Source organism: Pelophylax lessonae, assembly GCF_965119305.1.
Source record: "Pelophylax lessonae genome assembly, chromosome: 4".
NCBI lineage: Eukaryota > Metazoa > Chordata > Amphibia > Anura > Ranidae > Pelophylax > Pelophylax lessonae.
In genome coordinates this window covers 565,515,374-565,541,849 of record NC_138771.1, presented here as the reverse complement: position 1 = coordinate 565,541,849, position 26,476 = coordinate 565,515,374, and the positions used below count along the sequence as shown (strand labels likewise).

Sequence of the window (26,476 nt, the reverse complement as noted above, 5' to 3'; positions counted from 1 at the left end):
CCATGACACCACATTAATGAGTGCAAATCGTGCAAAAATGGCACCCTTTGATAAAGTCACAAGGGTGTGACGAAACACGTCAGGGCCGGGCTTATGACTTCATCATGACAACCAGGAAGTAATGCCAGAATTGCTGCTACTAGGTAATGGAGGTATTGCCTTAAGGCAGCTATGTATAATCTATGGCCCTCCATCTGTTCAGGAACTACAATTCCCATCATGCCTAGTTATTAGGGATAGAACGATATGGTTTTTCCAGGGCTGATACCGATATTTTGGTCACAACGTATCGGGCGATATTTTGTACATTTAAAGTTTTGAAAAATAAAGACCATTTTTGACACAAATCTGGTACTGAACATGTTAATTTTTGTTTAATGCTTAATGGCTGGCTGGCACCCTGTGGTGGGTGGGCGGCTGGCACCCTGTGGTGGGTGGGCGGCTGGCTGGTACAGGGCCAGTGGGCGGCTGGCACCTTGTGGTGGGTGGCTGGCACCGGGCTGCTGTGGGTGGGGGTATGGCTGTGATACACTCCCGTGAGACTAGTCCCGACTCCAGACGAGGCTGTCCAAGGCAAGGTAGGCAGACTAAAAAGGCAGAATGACGTCATGAAATTATCTGCAATATCGGCCAGTTCCGGGGCAGATACCGATATCGGGGAGAGTGCATATCGGCCTTGCATTTAATCGGTCTATCCCTACTAGTTATGTCTCTGAATGTCAAATTTACAGTGCCTCATGAGAATTGTAGTTCCTGAACAGCTGGAGGGTCATAGTTTGGTTACCCCTGCCTTAAGGGGACACTGTACCCATATATTGTGTAAGGCTTTTAAAGTGATGCACTGCTCTTTTGAGTGCAGTTATTTTGGGAGTGTACATTTTTATTAGTTTTAAAGAAGGGATTTGTGTTAAATGGTTAAAACACTATGCCAGTTTTTTTCTTTTGAGTGGAGGAGCCAGTGGAGAATGCGATTGATTCATACAAGAACCAGTGGCGAGATACTCGGGAAGAAGAGCTTGGGGTATTCCTGGAAACAGATCCCTTAACCACTAAAACTCTGGAAGGTTTACCCCCCCTTTCATAACTAGGTCATTTTTTGCGATACCGCACTGCGTTAATTTACGTGACAATTGGTTGGTCGCTTTACCGAAATAAAATTTATGTCCTTCTTCCCTACAAAATAGAGCTTTCTTCAGGTGGTATTTGATCACCTCTGCGGATTTTATTTTTTGTGCAACAAACAAAAAAAAAGAGCGACAATTTTGAAAAAAAAAAAAAAAAAAAAAAAAACTGATTTCTTCATCAATTTAGGCCAATATGTATTCCGCTACATATTTTTGGTAAAAAAAAAAAAAAAAAAAAATCCCAATAAGCATATATTGACTGGTTTGCGCAAAATTTAAAGGGTCTACAAACTATGGTATAGATTTACAGAATTTACATTTTTTTTTTTTTTTTTTTACTAGTAATGGTGGCGATCAGAGACTGCGACACTGAGGCGGACAAAATCGGACACTGACACTAATATAGTGATCAGTGTTAAATATACATGGTCACTGTACTAAAACTAGCAGGATGGGGTTTATCAGGGGCAATCAAAGGGTTAAATGTGTTCCTAGGAAGTGCTTGCCAACTGTGGAGGATGTGCTTCTACTGTGGGAAGGCAGAGATCTGTGTTCCTCTTAGCAGAAACACAGGATCACTACCTCCCCTTCTCACAGAACGGTGCACTGCCTTGTTTACATAGGCAGACCGTCATTCTGTCTCTCTCGGGAACGATCGGTGGGTCCTGGCAGACATGGTGTCCGCTAGACCCACTGATTGGCTCCTGCTGTGTTCAATCTCAGCGGGAGCAGGTTGACGGTGGTGCGCATGTGCACCCCAGACCTGGAAGTGCAGAATCCTGTACAGGTACGTGATCCTGTTCAGAGGACAGGCTTTGCTGCCGTATATATACACAGTATACAGTTGGCAAGTGGTTAAAGGGAAAGGCACAGTTGACCTATGGTTTGCAATAATATGTTCATATGTTCAGGAGAGAGTACATTATGAAGAGGGCTCACTTCTGAACTTATGTATGTAAAAGGACTAAGGAAGACGGCATATTCATATTGTGTGTATAAGGCACTATTGAAGGGATTCAGCCGATGGACATTTTTGCATGATTTACACTTATTGATGTGATGTCATGAACAATAAGCATTCTTTATTGTTTATAATTAGGTGAGTGCAAGATACTAGTACTTAATATTTGCAATAGTATATGTTTTATTTGATATAAGTATCCTTTGTAACATTTTTTTTTATTTTTTTGTGTAGTGAAATTATTATCACATAAGAGGCACAGTGGTAATCCACTAGTGGTATATTTTAACTACATGCTCAACAGGTTTTTTCAGAGAATAATTCAATTTCCATATACAGTATACAGCCTTGTACTGTGGGCGCAAAAAAAAAAAAAAACATCTTCCTGTCTCACATCTGGAACAAGATGGAGTCATGCTGAGCAACACATACACCCAAACCAAGATGGATACAAGCCCTACTTCCTCCTGTATATTTTTCAAAACATGAAAAACAAAACGAAAAATAGAAATGAAACTCAGCAATTCATAGACAGCTTTGTATTCTATCAATGAATACAAAGTTTCCTCTGACTGGCTGAGTCAGAGAGACAAGCCGATGACATCAAATTGACGTCACAAGAAAAATGCATAAAAAGTCCTAGAGTGTCAGATTAGTGACTCGATGGTGATCAATATGTGCTTGTAAGCAAAAAAGACCATGAGCAGGTAGTGGAAGAGCAATACCTTTCATTGGCAGTGTGTTGTCTTCAGTGCTGTCAGTCTTAGAATGTTTTTTGCTGACAAAAGCTATACTCTACTGAAATTAAAACAGGACATTTGGCTAACTGCACTGGTTGTCACTCAGACAATCAGGGAGGTAAAACCTCCCCAATAGGAACATGTACAGCGATAAAACATTCTCCCCCTACAATATCCAAACCGTAAAAAAATAACCATCACACCAGGTCCCGTTTTAAGCACTATGCAAATTTGCATTACAAAATCCACAAGTTTGCTGCTATCTCCATATCTAACAGAAGGCAGTGTTAACTTCTGCAGAATTCAGACCTACCTGCAGACTGGTGACAGTAAAGTTAGCAATAAGCCTGATGACCTCTGGGTAATTCTCTACTTTCACCAGCTCTCCCAGCTGGTAGTTACTCTTCAGGCGGGCTAGCAATCGGCAGAACTCATGGTAGTTATTGGGGTCAGCCAGGCTCTACAAGACAACAATCATCAATCATCCTTCATGCCATTCCTAAAGCTTAAAAAGATTCCAGTGTTCGGGAGAAGTTTCAGAATACTCTTATACACAGCATGAGGATTGTGCAGAGGAGATAGATTTAGATTACATAGCTTTGTAAAGTATTCCACATTACATGATCATTCACACACTTACTTGGGGGTTTTCTAAAATCCTCTTCACCCCATCCACCAGGTGAGAGAGGAACTTGGCTCTTTCTGCGTTATTAAATAAGGAACGTCGCACAGATGCAATCTGTACCAGACAGGAGAGGACCTGAATAGAAAAAGAGGTTGTATAATAGAACTTGTAGGGCAAACACGGCCACCACAGTCCCCTCACCTGATCCCCCAATTAGTACTCACCAGTGGGGAGAAGTTGGGAGGGATGGAATGATACAGGTCAAAAAACAGCTGTAGTGTAGAAGAGTCCAGGAAGGCTGCAGAGGCAAAACAGAAAATGACTGTTAAAGAATATTGTGGTTCCCAATCCAAATCGGTCTCATATCAAACCATTCAACAACTCTAAAGAGACCACCCCCTTAGGCGGATTTTTCACTTTTTTTTTTTTTTAAAGGAGAAATCTCTACTAATGGACAGATGCCTGTGGGGTTTATTCCTCTCAGACTTCTGATGAGCAGCTGTTTCATGATCAGGACAGTCAGTTTGAAGGCACTGGAGCATTAGAAGCAGCTTAACTCTCTGAAACCAACTGAAAGCAACAGGGTTTCTAGATCAACGCTATGTGATTTATTCAGCGCCAAACAATCCAGCAGCCGAATAATTGATTTTACACAGCCACCTTGGGTGTCCACATGGAGAAACTCCTGTCATCAAGAATCAAACCAAACCACCAACAAAAAAGTGGTACCAATAACTGAAGGCAGAAACCCCTTTTAATACCACCTCTACCTTTTAACCCACCTGAGCGCCAACTTGTGGGAATCTGTACTGTACAAAGATCATCAGAAGACTCATCTGTGGAAGTGCCAATAAAGTCAAAGTTCAGACAATTGTGTGTAAGTTTGAGGAGCTGCATGAGCAGATCATGCTGAGACCCATCAGAGAGAAGCAGGGATTTGCCAGATGCCTAGAAACAAAGTGAAAAACATTACAATAATCACAGCTTTTAAGGCTCAGTTCACATATACGCGAATTGGATGCATTTTGCATAGCATTCGATTGGCATGACATGTGAACCAAACCGGCTTTCTTTGGAGCTGGTTCACATATCTGCGGTGCAGCGGTAGTGCCATTTCAGTGCAAATTTTAGTCCAGTGCGTTTTCTGAGCACTTCGGTGCGGTTCAGATGCGAATTCCAGGCTCAATGCCTTCTATGGGAACGCTTCTAAATTACATGTCATCAGTTTTGAACACAAATTGAGAAAAGAAAGCCAAAATTAATATTAATAATAATTATAATAATAAAAAAAATAAAAAATAAAAAAACAGCGTGGGGAAATGGGAGGGGGGTGCCCCTCCTGAACCATACCAGACCACAGCCGTGTCATCCATTCACAGTGTTCTATGAATGGAAAAACGACAAGGTTCACCAGCCTTTGCAGCTGTCGGCTTGTAGTTTTCAATGAACTGTCAGGGCGTGCATTCACTCTCCCTGTAAGATTGTATGTGCTTGCTCATATGGGATGTATGGGGAAGCAGATACACTGGCAGATCTGCATGGCATCAGCGATCTACTGATTGCTTGCGCAATGTTTTACAAAAAAAATTGATATATAAAAATGCAAATTTTACCTGCAAAAAAAATGTGCATTTATTTTTTTTTTCTAAAAAGTGAACTTCTTTAAGCTTTAAAACGTACAGTACACTTTACTTATGAAAACAAAGGTTTCAGACTGAAGCCTGTATTAGGGCAACATGAAAACAAGCATGGAAATAAATGTGAAAATATTAGTGCCTCACCTGTTTGAGCAGATTACAGGACAGGGTGAAGATATCAAACAGCGATGAGTCTCGAAAGGATGAAGCAATTTTGCGGTGCTTGGTCAGAGGGTGGGTGGCATCTGCCTATAAAGAAACCATAAAACCCTAATCTGTTAATTATAGACTATGATGGCATGCTGCCAGCACCTCAAAAATCCTGTTTAGATCTGTCATGCTGAGCTACAGTAAGCCTTTCCACTGTAGGTTCCCTTTTCTGAATAAAGACTAAAAGGGAGGGTCAATATGAGAGAACAGAATTCCTGTGTTCTTTTTAGGGGCGATGAGCAACACCCATTGACTTACAGTATATTCGTGTGAAAAGGCTGCTCACAAAAGTTAATGTGCTGTGCATCTTTCCTGATACATCTGTATACCTAAAAACCGTCCTATAGGTGCTGAACTCCCTAAAGGTCACGTAAAGAGGAAACAAGCTGCAAAGCACTCTATCATCGGATGCATTGCAGCGGAGCAATCCTGCAGTTATGTCTGATAATGTGTAAAAACTGATTTTTGATTTACTGTAAAATCCTTTTCTCTGAAGTTCATTGACAGACGCAGCTCCATATCTTCTTGACCATTGGGTTATGCTGCCCCCTACATAAGTAGGACACTAGGCAGGAAAAAACTTTACCACGCCTATGGGACAGTTCCTGCAGGCATACACCCACACTGTTATAGCCCTCAGTCTTGTTGCAAGCAGTGTTTAGAAGGAAAAAAAAAAACCCATTCCACTTATAAAAAAGTGGCGGGTTCTGCATCTGTCTATGAACTTCAGAGAAAAGGATTTTACGATAAGTCAAAAATCCAGTTCTCTATCATTCATTGACAGACGCAGCTCCATATCTTGACCATTGGGACGTCCCAAAGCAGTATTTGCATGAGGGGTGGGAAAAACGTAAAGAAACGTAATTCGACAAAGGCTAAACTTAGCCAACCAGGTAACAAAGCTCAACTAGGAACAACTGGAGCTCACCTAGAAACATACACCCTCAAAGAGAATATTTTCTCTTTTAGACAGCAGCCTGCAAAACCTTGTGGCCAAAAGAGGCATCCGAGAATGCCAACACATCTACCTTGTAGAATTTTGTGAACGTGTGCACCGATGACCAAGTTGCTGCCTTGCAAACTTGCATTACGGACAACCTGATGGCGAAAAGCCCAAGAGGCACTCGGCGCACTAGTAGAATGCACCTTCACAGGGAAAGGTAGAACCTAACCCTTCAGTGAATAAGCCTGTACCACGTCTGCCTGATCCATCTGAATATGTTCGCAGCAGACCCAGCCAATCCTTTTTGAGGTTCTTCGGTGAGGACAAAGTCTGATTTCCTGAAAGATTCAGTAACCGCCAGGTAAACTCTAATTGCCCGAACCCCATCCAAAGAATGCAAAGCAATTTCCTTGGGATACTTGGGCTTAGGACAGAGTGAAGGCAGCGCAATGTCTTCATTCAGATGAAAATCAGAAACCGCCTTAGGAAGAAACAACTGATTAGGTTGAAGTACCACTTTATCTCTGTGGACCACCAGATAAGGTGAATGGCAGGACAACGCCACCAATTCAGATACTGTCCAGGCAGAAGTAATAGCCACCAAAAAGGCAACACTCTGAGATAGTGTAAGCAGAGGAATCTCCCTAATGTTCTCAAAAGGAGGTTTCTGAAGAACAGACAATACCAAAATATGATCCCACGGAGGTAGCGGGGATCGCCTCGGAGGAGCCAAATGGCGAACCCCTTGTATAAAAGTGCGAATCAAGGCATGCGTAGCTAAAGGGCGTTGGAAAAATACAGCCAAAGCCAACACTTGGCCTTCGATAGTGCCAAAAGGCAACTGCTGTTCAACCCCTTTTTGAAGAAAGTTCAAAATCCTAGTCACCGAAAAAAGGCGAGGCTGCTCCTTCAGCGATTAACACGATGAGATGATAGATCTTCCTGGAAGTAGACTTTATAGCCTTCAACAGTGTAGGAATCACAGAATCCGAAAGACCTCTATCCTTCAACACCTGGCTTTCAACAGCCACGCAGTTAAAGCCAGCGACTGTAAAGCAGAATGGAAGATCAGCCTTGAGACAGCAAATCTTCCCTGAGAGGAAAGTCTCCATGGAACATTGGCGACCAACCTTATCAGGTCTGCGTACCAAGACCGGCAAGGCCAGTCTGGGGCAACCAGAATGACCGGAATCTCCTCCGCCTCTATTCTGCGCAGAAGCCTCGGCAGGAGTTTCAGCGGAGGGAACACACAGATCAGTCGATACTGACCCCAAGGCCAGAGGATCCCTCGACCTGGCTACAAACCTCTGAACCTTCTTGTTGAGTAAAGAAGCCAACAGGTCAACATCGGGTGTCCCCCCCCCCGCCCTGGACACCCAGGAGGTGAAACACCTCCGGGTGCAGGGACCACTCCCCCTGATCCAACACCTGACGACTCAGGTAATCCGTCTGCCGGTTTTCCACACCTGGGGTGTGCACAGCAGAAAAAAAAATTTGTCCAATGACTCAGAAAAAGCTTTATCACTCTGCGTTCCAGGACCACTGGACACAGAGCTGACACAGAGCTTCCCCAGCCAGGCAGACTGGCGTCTGTGGTTTCCACAGTCCAATACAGTGGGAGGAAGGACTTGCCCTGGCGTAACGCTAATGTGTTAAGCCACCATAATGGAGCAGTCCTTCTGTTGCGACTCATCCAAATCATAGTGTCCAAGGACTTTGGATCCTTGTTCCATTTGACAAGAATCTCCCTTTGTAAGGTCTCGCATGGAACTGAGCAAACAACCGCCTCGAAGGTCGACACCATCAGACCCAAGGCCAGCATGCAAGTCTGCAGAGAGGACAGATTGCTGGCTAACAGCAAACGAATCACACTTTGGTGAAGACCCTGGGAGTGGACTCGAGACCAAAAGGGTAATGCCACAAATTGATAATGCTTTTCTCCTACAACGAAAGCGAAGAAAGCGTTGGAGTCCAGTGTAAATAGGGATGTGTAAATATGCATCCTTAATATCTATTGAAGCTAAAAAGTCTCCTTGGTGTAGAGACGCCACTAGTGATGCGAATGGACTCCATTCGAAACTTTTGTACCTGCACAAAGTAGTTCAGAGCCTTGAGGTCCAAGATTGGACATACTTTGCCTTCTTTCCTTGGCACAGTGAACAGGTTTGAATAAAACCCCTGAAAGTGTTCCCGAGAAGGAAACGGCACAATTACCCCTTGTGACAGCAGATTTTGTACCGCCGCTCATAGATCCCTTAACCGGTCTGGAGATAGGCGCAGATTGGATGGTTAGAACCTGTCCGATGATCAAGACCGGAATTCGATCTTGTTACCCGATCAGATCAGTTTGTGGACCCATTTGTCCAGAATCAAGGAAGCCTGTGGTTCCGGAAAGAAGCGAAGATGTCCCCTCCACCCCAGAAACGGGTGAGGGCGTCCCTTCATGCAGATGAGGATTTGTCAGCAGATCCAGATTGGTCTGTTCTCAGCTTACCCAACCATGTCTTCTTGGAACCCCAGGAAGACCTGAATGGCCTAGCTCCTTTCTCCTGCGACCCGGAGGTACAAAAAGGCGGCTTATGAGCAGTAAATGAAGGCCCCCATCTATTACACAGTGCCTTGCCCTTGGTGGATTAGGGTAGAAGAGTACTCTTTCCACCCGTAAGGCCTTTGATCAACTCATCCAGGGAGGATCCAAACAACCTGCCCCCCATAAAGGGAAGGTCAGAAAGAGCCTTTTTGGAAGCCTGGTCAGCAGACCAGCTTTTTTAGCCACACCATGCGTCTAATAGCAATCCACACCGCAGACACTCTGGCTACCAGTGGAGCTGCTTCCAGTGACGCATCACATATATACAGAAGGGCTTGGACCATTTGATCCGTTCGCTCTATCAGGCCCAGTGAGAGCTGCTCCATTTCCAAGTCAGGCTTCAGCAACTTCACCCATTTTGTGATGGTCTGTGACACCAGAGTGATCACAAAGACTGGTTTCAGTATTGAGCCCGCTAACGCATGCAAATGGCGGGACAGAGACTCAATCAAGTCTATCCACGGGGTCTGTAAATGCCAGGGACTCTTCCACCGGGACCACAGTAGACTTGTTTAGTCTGGAAACTGGATGATCCACCTTTGGTGGCAGGGTTTAACCTAGTTGAAACCGCATCCGCGAAGGGGTAGCGCCCTTTAAAGCGCTTAGGCACCACTAATATTTGTTTGATGTGGCCCCACTGTTCATTGAAAATGTCAAAAAGTTACGGACAGGGAAAAACCTTGCCCGCCTTCTGGGAGCCAAAAGACACCTGCGTCCCTGACGCTGTAGAATCATCTGCCATTTTTAAGGATTCCCGTAACTGACACAATAAGTGCTTCCACCAGCGTGCTTTCCCGTGCGGCAGCCGACGAGGATACTCGCCATCAGAATGCGAAGATGCAGATCCTCCAGGATGGTATGAGTCTGTGGGTGGCCACATCTACCTCAGAATCTGAGGACACTAGAGAGGCAGGGGAAGGCATAGGGCGCTTTCAGCTAGTGGCAGTTTTTAAAACGACATCCACTTTTGACAGGTTTTCCAAAAATGCTGTAAAAGCATACAGGGTCTGTAGGTGAGATTTGGTCCTGGGACTCCATAATCACTTAATACAAAAAACGAGAGCCACACCACTGCGCCATAAGTCCCAGCCCTTACACGCAGGCCTAAGGGGGGGCCTGGTATCACAGAGAGGCCAGGGGAAGCGAGGGATACCCGAGGTTCCAACTTTTCCAGGGAGGGGGCCCACGTCCATCCCGAGACCACCAGAGAAATGGGGGGGGGGGGGGGGGGGGGACACTTACTCACCATACCACGCAATCAGATGGGCGCCACTCCGAACAAACTATCACTCCACCCGGGGTGGGGGTGCTGACTGCCAGGGGGTACGTTGCGACTAAGGGCATTCCCAGGTCGTGTGTGTCCTGGCAAAGGGTTTCACTCATGGGCTAGCCCCTGTCCATCTGGGTTCTGTCGTGGCGAGGCCTAGTGCTGGACTATTCACGCTCGCTGGCCAGGCTGGGAGACCTTAAGGATCTAGTATATCCAGTCCGAAACCCAGCCAGCTGTTGCTTGTAGTTCTCTCAGAAACACTAACTAAAAAATAAAGTCTTACAAAAAGGTTCCCAAAAAACAAAAAAAACAAACAGCTAAGACCGAAGTCCCAGCAAGGAACTAGGTCCTACTCCTAAACTAGGCAGAAACACTATAGCACAGTTTATGGGTGTATGCCAGCAGGGACTGCCCCATAGGCATGGTAACTTTTTTTTCCTGCCTAGCGTCCTACTCCTGTAGGGGGCAGCATAACCCAATGGTCAAGAAGATATGGAGCTGCGTCTATCAATGAATGATACAGAAAAGGTAACTTTCTGGCCCCCCCCCCCTTTTTTTTTTTTACCAAAAAAGGGTATTTTTTTTTTACCAAGTCTGACTTGTTACAGTGATTTCTGTGCATTTCACTATTTATTAAATAGCTACATTTCTATTACTTGTATTCCTGGTGGTAACATATTCCCTATAATTTAATTCCTACTCAATTTTTCACCATTTACCAATACCTCACTAGGGACTTCTCACCATGTAAGCAGTGAAAGGTATTATCTCTGACCGCCGGCCATGCACCATACATCAAAAGTATGTCTACATGTCAGCCAGTTATGGTTTAGGCTAAGTTCACACTAGCCCACACTGTGCATTCCTGTTGCGAGTAGCGCATTTATTCCCACACCCACATCACGCTGCTCTTGCACGATGCGAGGGGCTGCCATTCATTCTGAACAACAACCTAATGCATCTCAACTCGCAGCGTGATCGTGGGTGCAGGAACCGCAGGAAAAACACATGGCCAAAAAGACCATGCAGTTTTCCTGCAGCTACATTTTTAAAAAAGCGCATGCATCTTTTTTGTGCGCTGCCATGCCCAAGCAAACGTGGGACACACGGCCCTCACTAGCGTGAACCTAGAGTTAGGTCTACCTGAATATAAGCCTGCATATCAGTTGCATTTGTGCTGCTTTTTCTTAGGAGTCAGCTCTGTAGGTAAGATAACTTTGAAAACAGTTTTCTAATCCACCACAGTTTAAAGTCCCACCCAAACTGGGCAAGCCCATCTACGTTAATAAAAGCTAGATACATTTTTAGACCTTGGGCCAAGTGTGCAATGTTAAGTGTTTTTTTTTTTTTTTTTTAATTACCAGTTTTATTCAGGGCACTTTCACACCATAGGTGTTGTGCAGCGTTACTCAAAGCAAGGAAATGGCAATTTCCCTTATATCCTAATGTTTGGTTCAGGTGCTCTGAAAATAAGCAGGACAGGTTGCATTTGTACGTAGCGCAGCGCACTATGAAGCAGTATACAGCATCACAATGCATAGAGCTGAATAAAAGGTCATTTTGTAACATTACACAACACATAAAGCCTGGCATTATGGAGAGCATAACTAGAGCCCACTGGTGTGAATGTGCCCTTAGAACTCAAAATTCCGTACGGTGACAAAGAAGCAGCAGTATCCCCAAATAGTAAATTGAAAAAATCAGAGTGAATAGGAGGGATTCATTTCACAAACACCAGAGATCCTGGTATGCAAATTCTGGCACTTATTTAGGAAGGTGTCACTTACCTGGTTAATCTCATTGGTCAGCTGGGATAGAATGCTGACTCCAATGACGCAATAGTCCACACTGTCCTGTAGAATGTAAATAAATACTGGTTATTTCACAAGTCAAAATGAAGAAGAGAAGGCAAGCACTGGATTACAGTCCCCAGTTATCTGCCTTGTTCTCATGCTTGCTAAACAAGAAAAAAGGCAGCAAGGACTGAAGAATCTAAAGACATCAACTGCATATTAAAAATATTTACAGAAAAAAAAATAACCAAAAATACTGCACAGTTTATGGCAAGAGGAGAAATCACTGGGAACCCAACGTACTAAAAACTACAAACAGGGATCCAGTAACACAACTTGATGTTTGGGACCCTGTGTGTACGAATATGCTGACCACTACTGTTTTACTGCATAATAAAAGCGATCATTTCCATGAATTATCAAAATCATTATTGTCTAAAACAGATCATACACCGATTGTTCATTCAACCTGAATGAAAAAAAAAAAAAAAAAACTAAAAAGGAATCCTCCATATGCGCGCTACAGGGTCACCCAAGTGAATTTTGGCCAGTTTCCCATGACAGTGTATGGCCAACTTAAGAAAAGATAAACAGTTATGTCATTGCTGAAAAGTAGAAACAAATATATAAATAGTGCATACTATTTTTCAAAAATAAGCCTTTGTGGCAAAAAAAGTAATTCCAATGACTTCAACTAATGGATGTTTAATATTTTAATGATAAATTATTGCCAAATTCAGGAACCAGTTGTCCCCAAATAGAAGCCAGTATGAATATACAACTTTTGATAAGAATGGAGTTGAGCTAGGTGCAAGCTGTCCTATTGTTGGATGTAACGTTAACTGCTCACATGGGATGGGCATTCGCACAAATATTAACCAAAAAAAAAAAAAAAAAAAAAAAAAAAAAAATTTACTAAATCCATATAACTATGTGCTTATAACGGCTTTCCACAAGCAGACATCTCAATTAAGGGCAAGCCTGTCTGTAGGAATTTATGTGAAAGCAGCATCATCATGGAATGGCAGACACCAGAAAAGTGACATTTGTACTCCTAGCTTACTTAGCTAGCTATGAAATCTTTATACAAAGCACGCAGGACATGTGCTAATTATACGGTCTTCTCTAGAAGCTGGTCCTTTGCCACTTCACCACCATTCTAGATCAAGAATGGCAGAGCGGTGGATGTTTATTTCTGCAATGGCGTTTATAAATTGCACAGCAGAAAATACCCTACTGTGGCCAGTGTGCCTGTGAATGACTGATCTGAGCAGTAATTAGACGGCTTTGATCAAAGACACAATGTACAGAGCCGATCAGAGTGGCTCTGTGCATTGTGGTCATTATAATGGCCAGTCACAATGATCACAAATGTAAACACCCCTTCTGTGTTCTTCTGAAAGCCCTCCCCTTCTCCTGTCATAGGAAGTGAACAATTATCAATTAAGATTTATGAATGAAGGAAACAGCAGCAGCAAATTGATTGGCAAAAAATGGGCGTCCACTTTCCAAAAAAAGGGCATTTTGGGGGTATTTGTATGCGTTTTGTCGGTCCTGGCATTTGTTTGGTCTGTCCTGGCATTTCTATTTGATAGGGTTTTTTTTTTTTTTTTTTTTATTGTTTTATATAAAACAGAAAGGATTTTTTTTCCAGTGATTACTAAATACCACAATAAGAAAGCTCTAATCTGTGTTGCACAATTGAGAAATCAGACAACATATCAAAGCACTAAAAACTATTTGGGCCGGTACGGAAGTGGTTAAGCACTGTTGACTACGTAGTCCACAATGCAATGCCAACATTTACCAATTGGACAATGAGGCACCAACACTCAATATGAAACCCACTGTCCAAAATCCATAACTACTGTGAAAACAAGAGGGTCAGCACGACCACCACAGAGCTACATATTTCAGAAGGAGGAGTCAGCAATGGCCCTGCTCTTTGTCCTTCAGCTGCAATGTGACTTTGTATGTGTAACCTATTCATGCTTACTATTCAATGACAATCCCCAATGTCAGGTTCACTTAAAGTTTAAAGAGGTCACCAATAACAGGAAATTCATCAAGAAAGAATTCCAACATGCTGGGAAAAAAAAAAAAAATTATTTACTTTTGGCTAGTGTGCGGACATTATCTAGGATACAAAATTCTATATGCCTGGTGTCACTTTCTGTGCAATACAGTAAAACAAGGTTTTTACCACGCATTTTTATAACACATGGCATTCTGTATGGTGAACTGTAGAGATACACCGAAATTTCAGTGGCTGAAACATATCGGCCGAAAATTTTGTTTTTGTCATTTTATCGCTAAAGAAAAAGGGTGCTGATAATGGCGCCAAAATCACATGCGATTTTGCTGAGATTGTAACGCATTTTACTGTGCTTATAGTGTGATTTTCATAGGGCAGATCGCACATCAAAAAAGTAACACGGGGTGCGTTATTGATGCGACTTAAAATGCATTTTAATCGGGAGGTGCGTTTTTAGTGCAGTTTTTTTTAACTGACCAAAAATGCAGCAAGCAAGATTTTTAACACCACAACAGAAGAATAGCAGAACAGTGTGAAGACAGACATATCATTTAAAAGGTATGAATTTTTCCTGTGCTAAAAATGGTAGCCATAATGGCGGACAATAAATTCATACCAATTTAAATTCATGATATTAAATTAACCACTTTCCGCAAAATCACGTACCTGTACATCATTTGGAAGAAGTGGTTGAACGGGGGTAATGTGCCTGCAGCTAGAGGCATCACCTTTGTACCATTTTTTAGAGCCGGCGGTCGGGCTTTCATGTGATAACAACCGATGCTGCTAAGCAGCTGCGAGCAACCAGGGCTGTGGAGTCGGAGGAAATTTTGGGTACCTGGAGTCGGAGTCGGCAAACAATGGACCAACTCCGACTCCTACTAAATTTAGATTGGAATTTAAAAAAAAGCAAGTTTAAATGTCCCAATTCACAAAAAGTTATAATTAATGACTTAGTGTAAGGAAACTTATAATTGAGAAGGCCAAATGTAAAAAGGAAGAACTACAGAAAGTTCTGAAAGGACGTTTTGTCTTCCTTAAAATGGATGCATGCACACATCACAGAGTCAATTATTTTGCTATTAATGTTAGATTTGTGGATGAAAATAACAAAACAATAACTCGGATTAAAGGACACTCAGGCACATCACACCAGTGATTACCTTCAGAAGTTAGTGGAGGGTGTTCTAGAAGATTTTGAAATGACAAAGGAACAGATTTTATGTGTGGTGACAGATAACGCTTCTAACATGTTGAGCACAATTGAGAAGATGAACGCAGATGAAGAAGGTAACAAACAGATATTAGAGTTAGAGGAAGTTTTTAACAACCCCCTATTTCCCCCTGGACTAAATATCAAAGCCTTCCATTGGTGGCTTAACAAGGGCCTATTTCGCATTGGAAACTTCTTTAACTCCATGGGGCCCCTTTCTTTCCCACACTGTCAATTTCCTCAAAATGCCCCTCGCTGAGAGATATCGCCACTCCCAGATATCACATTTCCTCCACTCCATATGGGACGATAAACCTGACCCTCCACAAATCACTCTTTATGAACGCTGGTGCTCGGAAGCCAAGGACCCAAGGGGAGGGATTTCCCTCATCTATTCAATACTATCCAACAGCGATGTCAAACCTGCATATGCGCTCGCCTGGGAGAGGGACCTGGACGACTGGGGTTTTCGCCTTTAACGCTCCTTTACAGGTATACTGAATGTTTCTCTCATCGAAGCTAATGTTAAATTGCTCACCAGATGGTACCTGCTCCCTACCCGCATTGCGGCCATGTTTCCAAACGCCTCTCCACAGTGCTTTAGGGGCTGCGGTTCATCTGGTGACCACTTGCAAACTTGGTGGGCCTGCCCCAAGATTAGGCTATTCTGTAATAAATTATTCCAGATCATTCGTAAAGTACTTGATCACCCCATCGCTCAGTCCCTACAAATTGCACTTCTCAACGTCAAGGTTCCTAAACTCTCTAAACCTGCTCAGAAACTCCTCCAATTTATGCTCCTGGGAGCCAAACTCACCAAAGCCAGAGCATGGAAAACACCCAGGGTGTCCATCAGGGAAACCAAACTTAAGATCTCCTGGATCATGTCACAGGAAAAAATCTCTGGTATTATCATTAATAATGTGGTTAAATTTGAGACCATCTGGGAACCCTGGGCTAAATATGTACAGGTTTCCATTTGATCTGGCCGCCAGACCCTCTTTTCTCTCCTTATTTCAGCTAACCTCTTGAGCCTCCTATGCTCTTATTCCCTTCTACCCCCTTCCAGTCTATCCTACCTTACTCCCCCCCCCCCCCACCCTTCTTTACCGCCCTACCACTCTTGGGGGCTTTCTCTGGAAGGGGAATGTGCTGGACCCATATGTCTCGCCACCCATTGGGGGCATGGTGTCCCTTCATACTTCCCCTCCTAGAGATACCCTCTGCCTTACCTTGTTGTATATTGCCTGTGGTTTATTCTTGGGCTTTGCATCCCTCTATATGGGAACTTGACCCTCTGCATCCTGATTCAGCTCCCATAGCGTGTTGGGGGTGGATCTTTGGACTACCCTCTTTTTGCCTCAACACAGTCGGTTAATCGATCTACATCCCTCGAATGTTAGTACTCCTCAATTTTATATGTATGGTATTCAGGACCATGTCTAGCCTGATCGTTTTACCATGTTTGTTGTATTTTGTACTTGACTTTTTCTCAATAAAAATCAATGAAAGAAAAGAGTTAGAGGAAGACAGCTCTGCAAGTATTGGAGAAAGTTTAGAAACTGAAGAGAATGCTGACATTTTTTTTAGACAACTTTGTTGAAGAAGCATTGAATCTTGCTACTATTCATCATATGCGATGTGCTGTTCATACACTGCAACTTGCCATAAGAGATGGATTAAAAGATCGCCATGCAGCTACACTAATTGGCAAATTACGGCAAGTAACTGTTGCAGCCAGGGCCCCGAAAACAGATGCAATTTTGAAAAGATGTACAGGAAAAGGAGTCATTTTGGATCAAACAACTCGCTGGGGAAGCACTTATTTAATGGTGAAGCATTTGCTTGAACTTAGACTTCATAGAAGAAATGGACAATGAAAATCTTGCATTAACTGAAAGCCAGTGGACACAAACAAAAGAGCTGGAGAACAATCTTTCTCACCCCTTCACTGTCACCAAGAGGTTGCAATGTGATGATCTAACCCCGGGTAAATTCCTCTTGGAATAGAAGAGCCTGTTATATCGCCTGAACAAAAATGGAGGGTTAATAGCTGAGGGCATTGCATCTTCAATGATGAAAAGAAAAAGTCTTTTGCTGGAAAATGAAACCTTGTTAGTTGAAGAAGCCATCCTTGTTTATCCAGAGATCGTTAGTGATGTGGCCAGAATAGTTACTGCAATGCCACCCACCCAAGTCAGTGTCGAAAGATTAATACATAATACAGAGGAGTCGGAAGTACAAAAAACTGAGGAGTCGGAACATTTATCTACCGACTCCACAGCCCTGCGAGCAACCAGCCAGCACATCAGCCAACTGGCCGGAGACCCAAACAAAGCCGGAATCAGCATCGATTGGGTCTTCCATGAAGTAACCTGGAAGTGACGTCACTTCCGGTTTATTTGGCAGCCAACGGTGCTGATTTTAACCACTTCCGGACCGCCCGCCGTTGATTTACTGCGGCAGGGCGGCCCTCCTGCGCGATAGGACGTTGATCGCATGCCTGCAGCTAGGGGGCGAGTGCACAGTAGCGCGCTCCTGTCCCCACTCGGCAGTGGGGACACCGATGCACGGGGCAGGCGGCTCCAATTGCTGCCTGACACCCACGATTGTTCCTCGCTGAGAGAGGACGGTCAGCTGTTGTAAACACAGCTGTTGTAAACACAGCTGACCGTTCTCTCGGAAATGATCAGAGTGTGCCTGTGATCCTTCTATATAGGAACACAGGTCTCTGATCCTTTCACAAGCCCAAACCCCATACATTTAAAAACACTCCCCTAGGTACACATTTAACCCCTTGATCACCCACAGTGTTCACCCACACTTCCCTGCCAGTGTATTACAGTAAAACAGTGCATATTTTTAGCACTGATTACTGTAGTAATGTCACTGGTTCCCCCCAGTGTCAAAAAAGTCAGTTAGGGGTCTGATCTGTTCGCCGCAATGTCACAGTCCCGCTAAATCGCAGATCACCACCTAGAAAAAAAAATAAAAAAAAACACAACGACAAAACTTTTGTGCAAACCAATCAAAATACGGTTATTGCGTTTTTTTTAATCAAAAATATGTAGCAGAAAAATTGACCTAAAATGTTAAAACATTGATTTTTAATTTTTTTCTGGGAAATGTTCTATAGCAGAAAGTGAAAAATATATATATATATTTTTTAGAATTGTCGCTCTTTTCGTTTATAGTGCGAAAAATAAAAATCGCAGGGGTGATTAAATACCACCAAAAGAAAGCTCTATTTGAGGAAAAAAAGGACATCAATTTTATTGGCATACAACATCACACGACTGCGCAATTGTCCATTAAAGTAACGCAGTGCCGAATCGCAAAATATGGCCTGGTCATTAAGGGTGAAAATCTTCTGGTCAGAAGTGGTTAAAAAATTCACAGTATTCAAAAAGGCTGATCTAGGCGTTTTAATACTTTGAAGTGCAGAGGAGGGGTTTGGGATCTTTTAGACACCAGATCCCCCCCCCCATATAGAGTGCCTGTCACTGCCTATTCCTGTCAAAAGGGATGTTTACAATCCTTGTGACAGCAATAAAAGTGATCAGAGTTTTTTTTTTTTTTTTCCAAGGGACAGTTTAAAAAAAAAAAAAAAAGTTTTAAAAAGCGCCCCTGTCCCCGTGCACCAAAGAAAACACATATGCAAGTTGTGCCCGCAAATGTAAACAGTGTTCACACCACACATGTGAGGTATCCCTGCGATAGTTAGAGCGAAGGTAATAATTCTAGCAAAAAAAAAAAAACACCTCCTCTTCTGTAACTCTAAACTGGTAAAAATGTTTAAAGCATCGCCTATGGTGATTAAGTACCGTAGTTTGTGGCAATTCCACGAGTGCCTGCAATTTTAAAGTGTAACATGTTAGGTATCTATTTACTTGGTGTAATATTTTTTACAATATACAAAAAAATTGGGCTAACTTTATGGTTTCGCTTTTTTAAAATTCAGTGTATTTTTTTCAAAAAAATTGCATTTGAAAGACTGCTGCGCAAATACTATGAGACATAAAATATTGCAACAATTATTCTTCAGAGTCGCTGCTAAGTCCCCATTCACACTAGCGCGACTTGTCAGGCGACTTGGTCGCCTGACAAGTCGCGGTGGGACGCTCGCCAATGATTAGCACAGGACCCGTTCTAATAGGAGCGACACAAGTCGCTCCGACTTAGAAAAAGGGTCCTGTAGTACTATGGGGCGACCTGGAGGCGACCTGCACTGACTTCAATGATATGAAGTCCGTGCATGTGCACGCTGTGCACCGCGACTTCACAGGTCGCCCCAGCAAGTAGCGTTGCCCCTGTGTGAACGGGGTCTAAAAAAAAAAATATATTCAATATTTGGGGGTTACAAGTAATTTTCTAGCAAAAAATACTGATTTCAACTTGTAAGCAACAAATCTCAGAAATAGGCCTGGTCTTTTAGTGGTTAAAAAGTCAAAAATACATTCAATTCTATATAAAAATATTTTTATTTCTCAAAAACTGTCAGTTTCAACCAAATGCATCCTGGATTGAAGGGGACCACAACTTACAAAAAAAAAAAAATTCAGATCTGCTTTTCCTTTCATTCCTGTGCATTCATATAGAATAGGCTGGCTTCAAGTAGTACTAAAGTGTCATTTTTTTAAAATCACGAATACATCTATAAATGAGTTCAGCAGAGAACAACAACGGTTTAATTTAAGAAAAGTGAAGGAAGAGTGACAACTTGCTGTTTAAAAGCACAGCCCCTGGGGTTGATCTGCACTGCCTGAACCCCCAGCCGACAATTGTGTATTTATAACTTCATACAGTTCACTGATCCCCAACTTGGGATTCCATTCCCAATGATTCCAACTGCCACCATGCATATGCATCCCTTCTAGTCCTCTCTGGTTGCCTGTGCTGTCTATGTTGATAGCTTCAGGTCCTCTCTGGCTGCCTGTGTATGTGGGTGCAGGCAGCATCCTAAAGGCTTGCTCCTGAGAGTGGCTTCAAAGGACACAAGAAGAGGAGACCTAGGGCAGCGAACTTTGGACCAATTAATCAAGAAGAGAGGAAAGCTTTTAAAGAAGAAACAGCAGCAAAGTAAGAACCAGGCCAGCTGCTAAAATACAAAATGTAGGATAACATTAACCTAGTGTAAGTTAATACACAAAATACTGAATTTTTTAAGTGCATGCATGCATTACACACCAATCATCTTACCAACACTTGACAGTGAGTATCTATCAATTATAACAAAAGGTAAATTAAATACAGTACTAACAAACCAAAAACACAAGACTACATAGCAACCTATTGTACCTCTTTTTTTTTTTTTTTTTTTTTAGTAAATTGAGGCAAAAAAATAAATGGCAGAGCTGAGGTTTCATATAACGGGGTCAGTGCAGACAAACAAAAGAGAACCTGACAGCACTGACAATACAGAGCTGAGGGAAGGATTAGAAGAGATTAGAGGAAATAATCTGGTCCAGTGGTCCTACACTAGAATGCATTACAGTCATGTGTAAAAAAGAAAATGAAGCATTACAGTGGTCACAAAGAATGTCTGTCAGAAGTCAAGATAGTATATTTGTTGTACAGCCATGTACCAAGTGCTCACTGATCAGCACAGAAGTGTGCGCTATCACTCTATAGAAGAGAATTTGATCATTAAGGAAAGGCCAGATTCTTTGATCATCTTCATCTCACATCCACTGAACAGTGCATATTAAATGAACTCTCAAAAGAGAAATATGCCTGTGATTGGTTTCTCACAGATTTCCCAACATGTATGATCCATGTTCTGACAATCAGCTTTAACACCTTTGCATCCACAAATTGCAGATTAAGGTGGAGCTAAAGCCCCATTGTGAAAAATTGCCCAATGCAGTCTACATTTTGGTTCATTGTTGGAGTGCTGTGAAGAGAGCCAGGTGCCATGCTCAATGTAGGTCTCTTGCATGCAAAAGAGTTTAATTGTTCGTGACTTTTAAGGCCGCCTTTCACACGGGGTGGATCCGTCCAAGCAGAATCAGCCTGCTAAGCGGGGGATCTCACCACCGATCTCCGCTGAGCAGGCAGATGACAGGTCTGTTCCTGCTCCGCAGAGCAGACAAGGACAGAGCCCGCTCCCTTTTATGGGGCGGTCAGATAAAAAGAATGGACTGCATATCCGTTTCCATCCGACCCACGGATGGCGAACATATCGCCATCTGTCTGTTTTAAGTGGATTTTGTTGAATGGGATGCCCAGTGGGTGTCTTCAGCCTCTTAAATGGCTAAAGAGTGATGCAGAACCCAGAAAGAGCAGCGGGTGAGATGGTGGTGGCGTCAGACAACTGAAAACAGGATCTGTCACCACTGCTTCAGGGCATGCTAAAAAGCTAAGTGTGCATATTGTGCAGGTTATGCCACCCAGCAGACTTTAGTTATGCTTTACCATTCCCTTGACTGCTGCCCGATGCAGAGGGTATGTTCAACTACATTCTATTTTAGAATAATCAGCACACAAACTTAGCGATCGGAAACCAAACAGCATTCTTCCCAAGCAATGACAATAGTGATCGCATTGCTTTGTTTTCAAACAGCTGTCACTGACAGCTGTTGTGTATTTCTGTGTAAACTCACTGTGCACATGGAAAGGGACCGGTCTTATTAAAAAAAAAAAAAAAAAAACACTGAGTTTTGTAAGTAAAATAGTGTACCAAGTAAAAGCCTTAGGGCCAGTTTACATTTAGTAAGGTGACCGGCATTCTGCAACGGTTTTCTATGTGTCCTATTCACATTGCAATGTAGCCTGGAGCTGCACTGTAGTGATCTGTGTTAAAATACAGACAGGCTGCATTTTATCGCAGCATACAGAACAGGATCACAGTGACCTGTCACTTTGTACACATCAAATAGAGTATTAAAAAAAAAAACACAGTATGATACGCTGATACACATCACAATGCCTTCTACTGCCGGCTCACTGTAGCCGAAATGGACAGCTGTCACACACTAAACCATTGTGGGGTTTAGTGTGCAGCAGTCGTTGGGGCAGTGTGAACGCGTCTTTACATGCTCTTGAATGAAAACATAATTTAGGTAGGAAAATAATCAGAGGTATTAAGTCAACTGACGCTGCTGAATTTGATCTGGGCATCCAGGCATTAATAAGCTCTGGTCATAAAAAGGTTAAGCTGACCAAGCGTGTTAAAATGTGAAAGGTCTGTAGATGAAAAGAGGTTGTACAATGTAGTGTAATGGTCTGCTTGACAGAATACAAAAAGAATTGTTTAGATGGGTTCTAACAGTAAACAGTTTGCGTAAATCTAAGGCTACATTCACACCTGAGCGTAGCGTTTTCGCGCGTTATTTTACCGCGATTTTACCGCGATTTACAGGCGTTTTTTGATTGAATAGATACCAATGGAAAACGCCTGTAATCTGCCCAAAAAGAAGCTCATGTACTTTTTTGAGCGTTGGGCATTTTGTATACAGCGTCAAAACGCTCAAATGTGAACAGGGGCCATTGAAATGAATAGGATTTGTCTTGTTGGGTGTTTTGAGAGCTGATCCTAGAGCAGAAAAACGCTTAGATGTGAACGGAGGCTAAAGGAGAGTACACAAATAATTTGGTCTCTCGCTGCTGTCCAGCATCCATCTATGGCAAAATTATCCAATGACTGCACTGGATTTACAGTAATATCTGGCCTTACAGAAGCAGGCTCTGCTTTCTACTTAGTATGAGTAGTAATTGCACTAACCAATGACATTCCCTGATATGCAGATGGCCCCTAGACTGAGCATTTAAAAAAAAAAAACCCACATGTGAAATACTACAATCCTCATATGGAACAGCAAGTAAACAACGTAAACCTCTGGTTAAAAGTCACTTTTGCATGCATGTTAATTGAGCATTTAAAAATGTGTACAATCTGAAAATACACAATCCATTCCATTTATGTAACCTTATTTTAAAATTACATGCAAGCTCTGGAAAACTACTGAATTAGAATTCTGGTCTGCAGAGGGAATCAAAAATTGTATATTGTCATGGGAGGTTAAGGGAAGGTTAACCATTAGGGAGGCTGTTAAAGAAGAACAAATGTATTGTGGAATAAGCAATCAAGATCTAGCAGGACTTGCATAAAACAAGTTTTGTCACAAACAATAAAAAATTCACTTTGAATACTTTACTCATAACCCATCCAACATGTTAACGGCCAAATGCACCTCAGATTTTGCTGCATTTGGTTGTTAACATGTTGGATGGTTTACATATTAACCACTTGCTGGCCATACAATGGCAAGGTGGCATTGCCGTGTTGGATCAGGTACCTAGTGCGTGATCCGACACTTCTGGGTTGGGGGCACACATGCCCACCCCCGGCGGCCCACTCCCGCTGTGATTATACACAGCAGAAGTTGATCTGCGGGTACCGCAGACCTTGATGTCCGCCTGCACCCCCTGATCATCCAGCAAAGAGGCAGAACAGCAGTCTGCCTATGTAAACATGGCAGATCACCGTTCTATCAGTAAGGAAGGCATGGATCCTGTGTTCCTGCAAAGCAGGGATATGGATCCTGTGTTCCTGCATAGCAGGGATATGGATCCTGTGTTCCTGCATAGCAGGGATATGGATCCTGTGTTCCTGCATAGCAGGGATATGGATCCTGTGTTCCTGCATAGCAGGGATATGGATCCTGTGTTCCTGCATAGCAGGGATATGGATCCTGTGTTCCTGCATAGCAGGGATATGGATCCTGTGTTCCTGCATAGCAGGGATATGGATCCTGTGTTCCTGCATAGCAGGGATATGGATCCTGTGTTCCTGCATAGCAGGGATATGGATCCTGTGTTCCTGCATAGCAGGGATATGGATCCTGTGTTCCTGCATAGCAGGGATATGGATCCTGTGTTCCTGCATAGCAGGGATATGGATCCTGTGTTCCTGCATAGCAGGGATATGGATCCTGTGTTCCTGCATAGCAGGGATATGGATCCTGTGTTCCTGCATAGCAGGGATATGGATCCTGTGTTCCTGCATAGCAGGGATATGGATCCTGTGTGCCTGCATAGCAGGGATATGGATCCATGTCTTCCCCTAGTAAAAGCACCTACCCAAAAATATGTAGCAAAATACATTTTTGGCCTAAATTTATTGAAGAAATTCGATTTTTTTCAGTTTTATTGGATAGGTTTTATACCAGAAAGTAAAAAATTGTTTTTTCCCCAAAATTGTTGGTCCTTTATTTACAGCGCAAAAAATAAAAACCGCAGACATGATCAAATGCTACCAAAAGAAATCTCTGTGGAAAAAAAAAAAAAAAAAAGACATCAATTATATTTGGGTACAGCGTTGCATGCCCGCACAATTGTCAGTTAAAGTAACTCCGTGCCATATCGCAAAATCAGGGTAAATCTTCCAGAGGTCATGTGATTAATGCGCATTGCATTAAGGTAGGCCATCCATTTTAATTAGTTAATCAGACTATCAATGTACCCCAAGCTCAGCCAAAACTGCACCTGGCCATTTTTGGCTATTGCTACATGCTGCACTGCAAAGCTCTAACATGTGCATAATGTGTTATCTTCAGCTCCAGACCACCACAAGCATCATAAGTCGTAATACAGAAAAAACTTGAATGAAGCATTTAGAGCATGCAAATTAAATTCCAACAATATTATTGTTATACAGGATTTATATGATAAGATGAGTATCAGGGCTGCTCTGTGCAAATCCCATACACAGAGCAGGTAAGTAGGACATGTTTGTTATAATAATAATAATAGAAAAAAAAAGCCTTGCAAAAACTAACTTATACTGGCACCAAACATGCAGAGGATGTAGACTGAGATAAGCACACACATAGTATATCTTGAGCAAAAACCCTTTTTGCTTGCATAACATTTTTTATAAAGCAAAATTACAACGACCCCACCAACCTCGTTTACTACCATGAGCATCTTTAACCACATTGTATTGCTTAAAAGGCTCATCAAGTATAAAATTATTTTATTACAAAAGTGCTTTGTAATAACTTTATGCTAGTTAGCTGTATACCATTTGCGGGAACACTGTAGTTTATTACTTTCATTCTGCCGAATACTATAGTACATAGACCTCTAATGCTATGAGACCAGCGGCTCTCTCATATAATAGCTGTGGTATTGTTTATCCACCCACCTCTCCTCCTGTCCATTCAGAGAACATGAATTTTATGTGAACCAGTAACAAAATGTGTTCTGTGAGTGGATAAAGGAATAGGTGGGTGGATAAACATTGTGGCTTGTGTGTGGGAGAGCTGCAGTGGTCCAGAAGTACAGCATGAATGAAAATGTAAATACTATAGAAACTAGAATGTTCCTGCAAGTGACATATACCCAGTGTCAATATGTTATTACACAGCATATTTTAATAAATAAAAAAATTCCCAGAGTTCTTCCTTAAGCGGAGAAGCAAAAAGAGGCCAGGGATCTCGATATGGCAGAGTTGCCTGGAACCCAGGTCTGGCTGAACAGAAATACACATATGTTGGCATATAGACACACACATACATACAACTGTGTCTACAGGCCTGCTTTTAAGAGTAACTCCACTTTGGGTAATCTATGCACAATGCAAAGATTTTAATAAACTTTGTTTCAGATTCCTACCTTTTGTTATTCTGAAGATTTAGTAATTTCTAAAAATATTTAAAGTGCTGCGCAGAAAAAAGTGCTTCTAATTTAAGACAAACAAATGATATACATTTAAAAATAACTCCTTCATTAAAACGAATAAATGTGACCAACAGTAAAAAACAGATAAATCTATATTTTGTGAAGAAATGATGAAAGCTGATAAGTGATCCCAATCACCAGTGTTAATGAAACAATACGTTAATTGAGACAGTGTAACGGCTTGTCAGATGTCACCTCCACTCTTGTGACCCCCCTAATGGGTGGGTCCTCACCTCACTGATTCAGAAACAAGGAAGCTATATACAGCGGCACTAAACAGAGAAGCCCTGATCCTGACTAAAAAGTTCCTTGTCAACAGTAAGGGGACATCTAAACAAGAGCCTGCTTCCCTCCTGGAGTGCTAATCAGTGTTGTACCAACAACAGTCCTGCCTCGCCACAGCTCACAGATCTGAACCTATTCAGCACTGCGGACACATCTCTGGTTAGTCTTGTTACTCAGAGTGCCCTACATCCAGAAACCCATCCCTTCAACACAGCAGTGAGAGCTGCTGGTGCAGCAGATCATCTACCATTACCCTGTGGGGGTTAACAAGCCGTTTTAGACCAAGCTCAATTACAAGGTCACACTCAGTGAGGGGAGAACCCATCCATTAGGGGGGGGGGCGTCACAAGAGTGGAGGTGACATGTC

General features: G+C 42.6%; 1 protein-coding gene across 1 annotated transcript in view; it reads right to left on the bottom strand.

The window, feature by feature from the left end:
• Positions 1 to 26,476, bottom strand: part of XPO7 (exportin 7) — a 132,547-nt gene that overhangs the window by 45,964 nt on the left and 60,107 nt on the right. Inside the window, exons 5-10 of the mRNA XM_082255770.1 lie at positions 11,888 to 11,953; positions 5,232 to 5,336; positions 4,233 to 4,398; positions 3,675 to 3,748; positions 3,466 to 3,585; positions 3,139 to 3,285 (exon numbers count right to left, since the gene is read on the bottom strand). Coding sequence (XP_082111896.1) covers positions 3,139 to 3,285; positions 3,466 to 3,585; positions 3,675 to 3,748; positions 4,233 to 4,398; positions 5,232 to 5,336; positions 11,888 to 11,953 — 678 coding nt within the window. The remainder of the gene's footprint in view (positions 1 to 3,138; positions 3,286 to 3,465; positions 3,586 to 3,674; positions 3,749 to 4,232; positions 4,399 to 5,231; positions 5,337 to 11,887; positions 11,954 to 26,476) is intronic.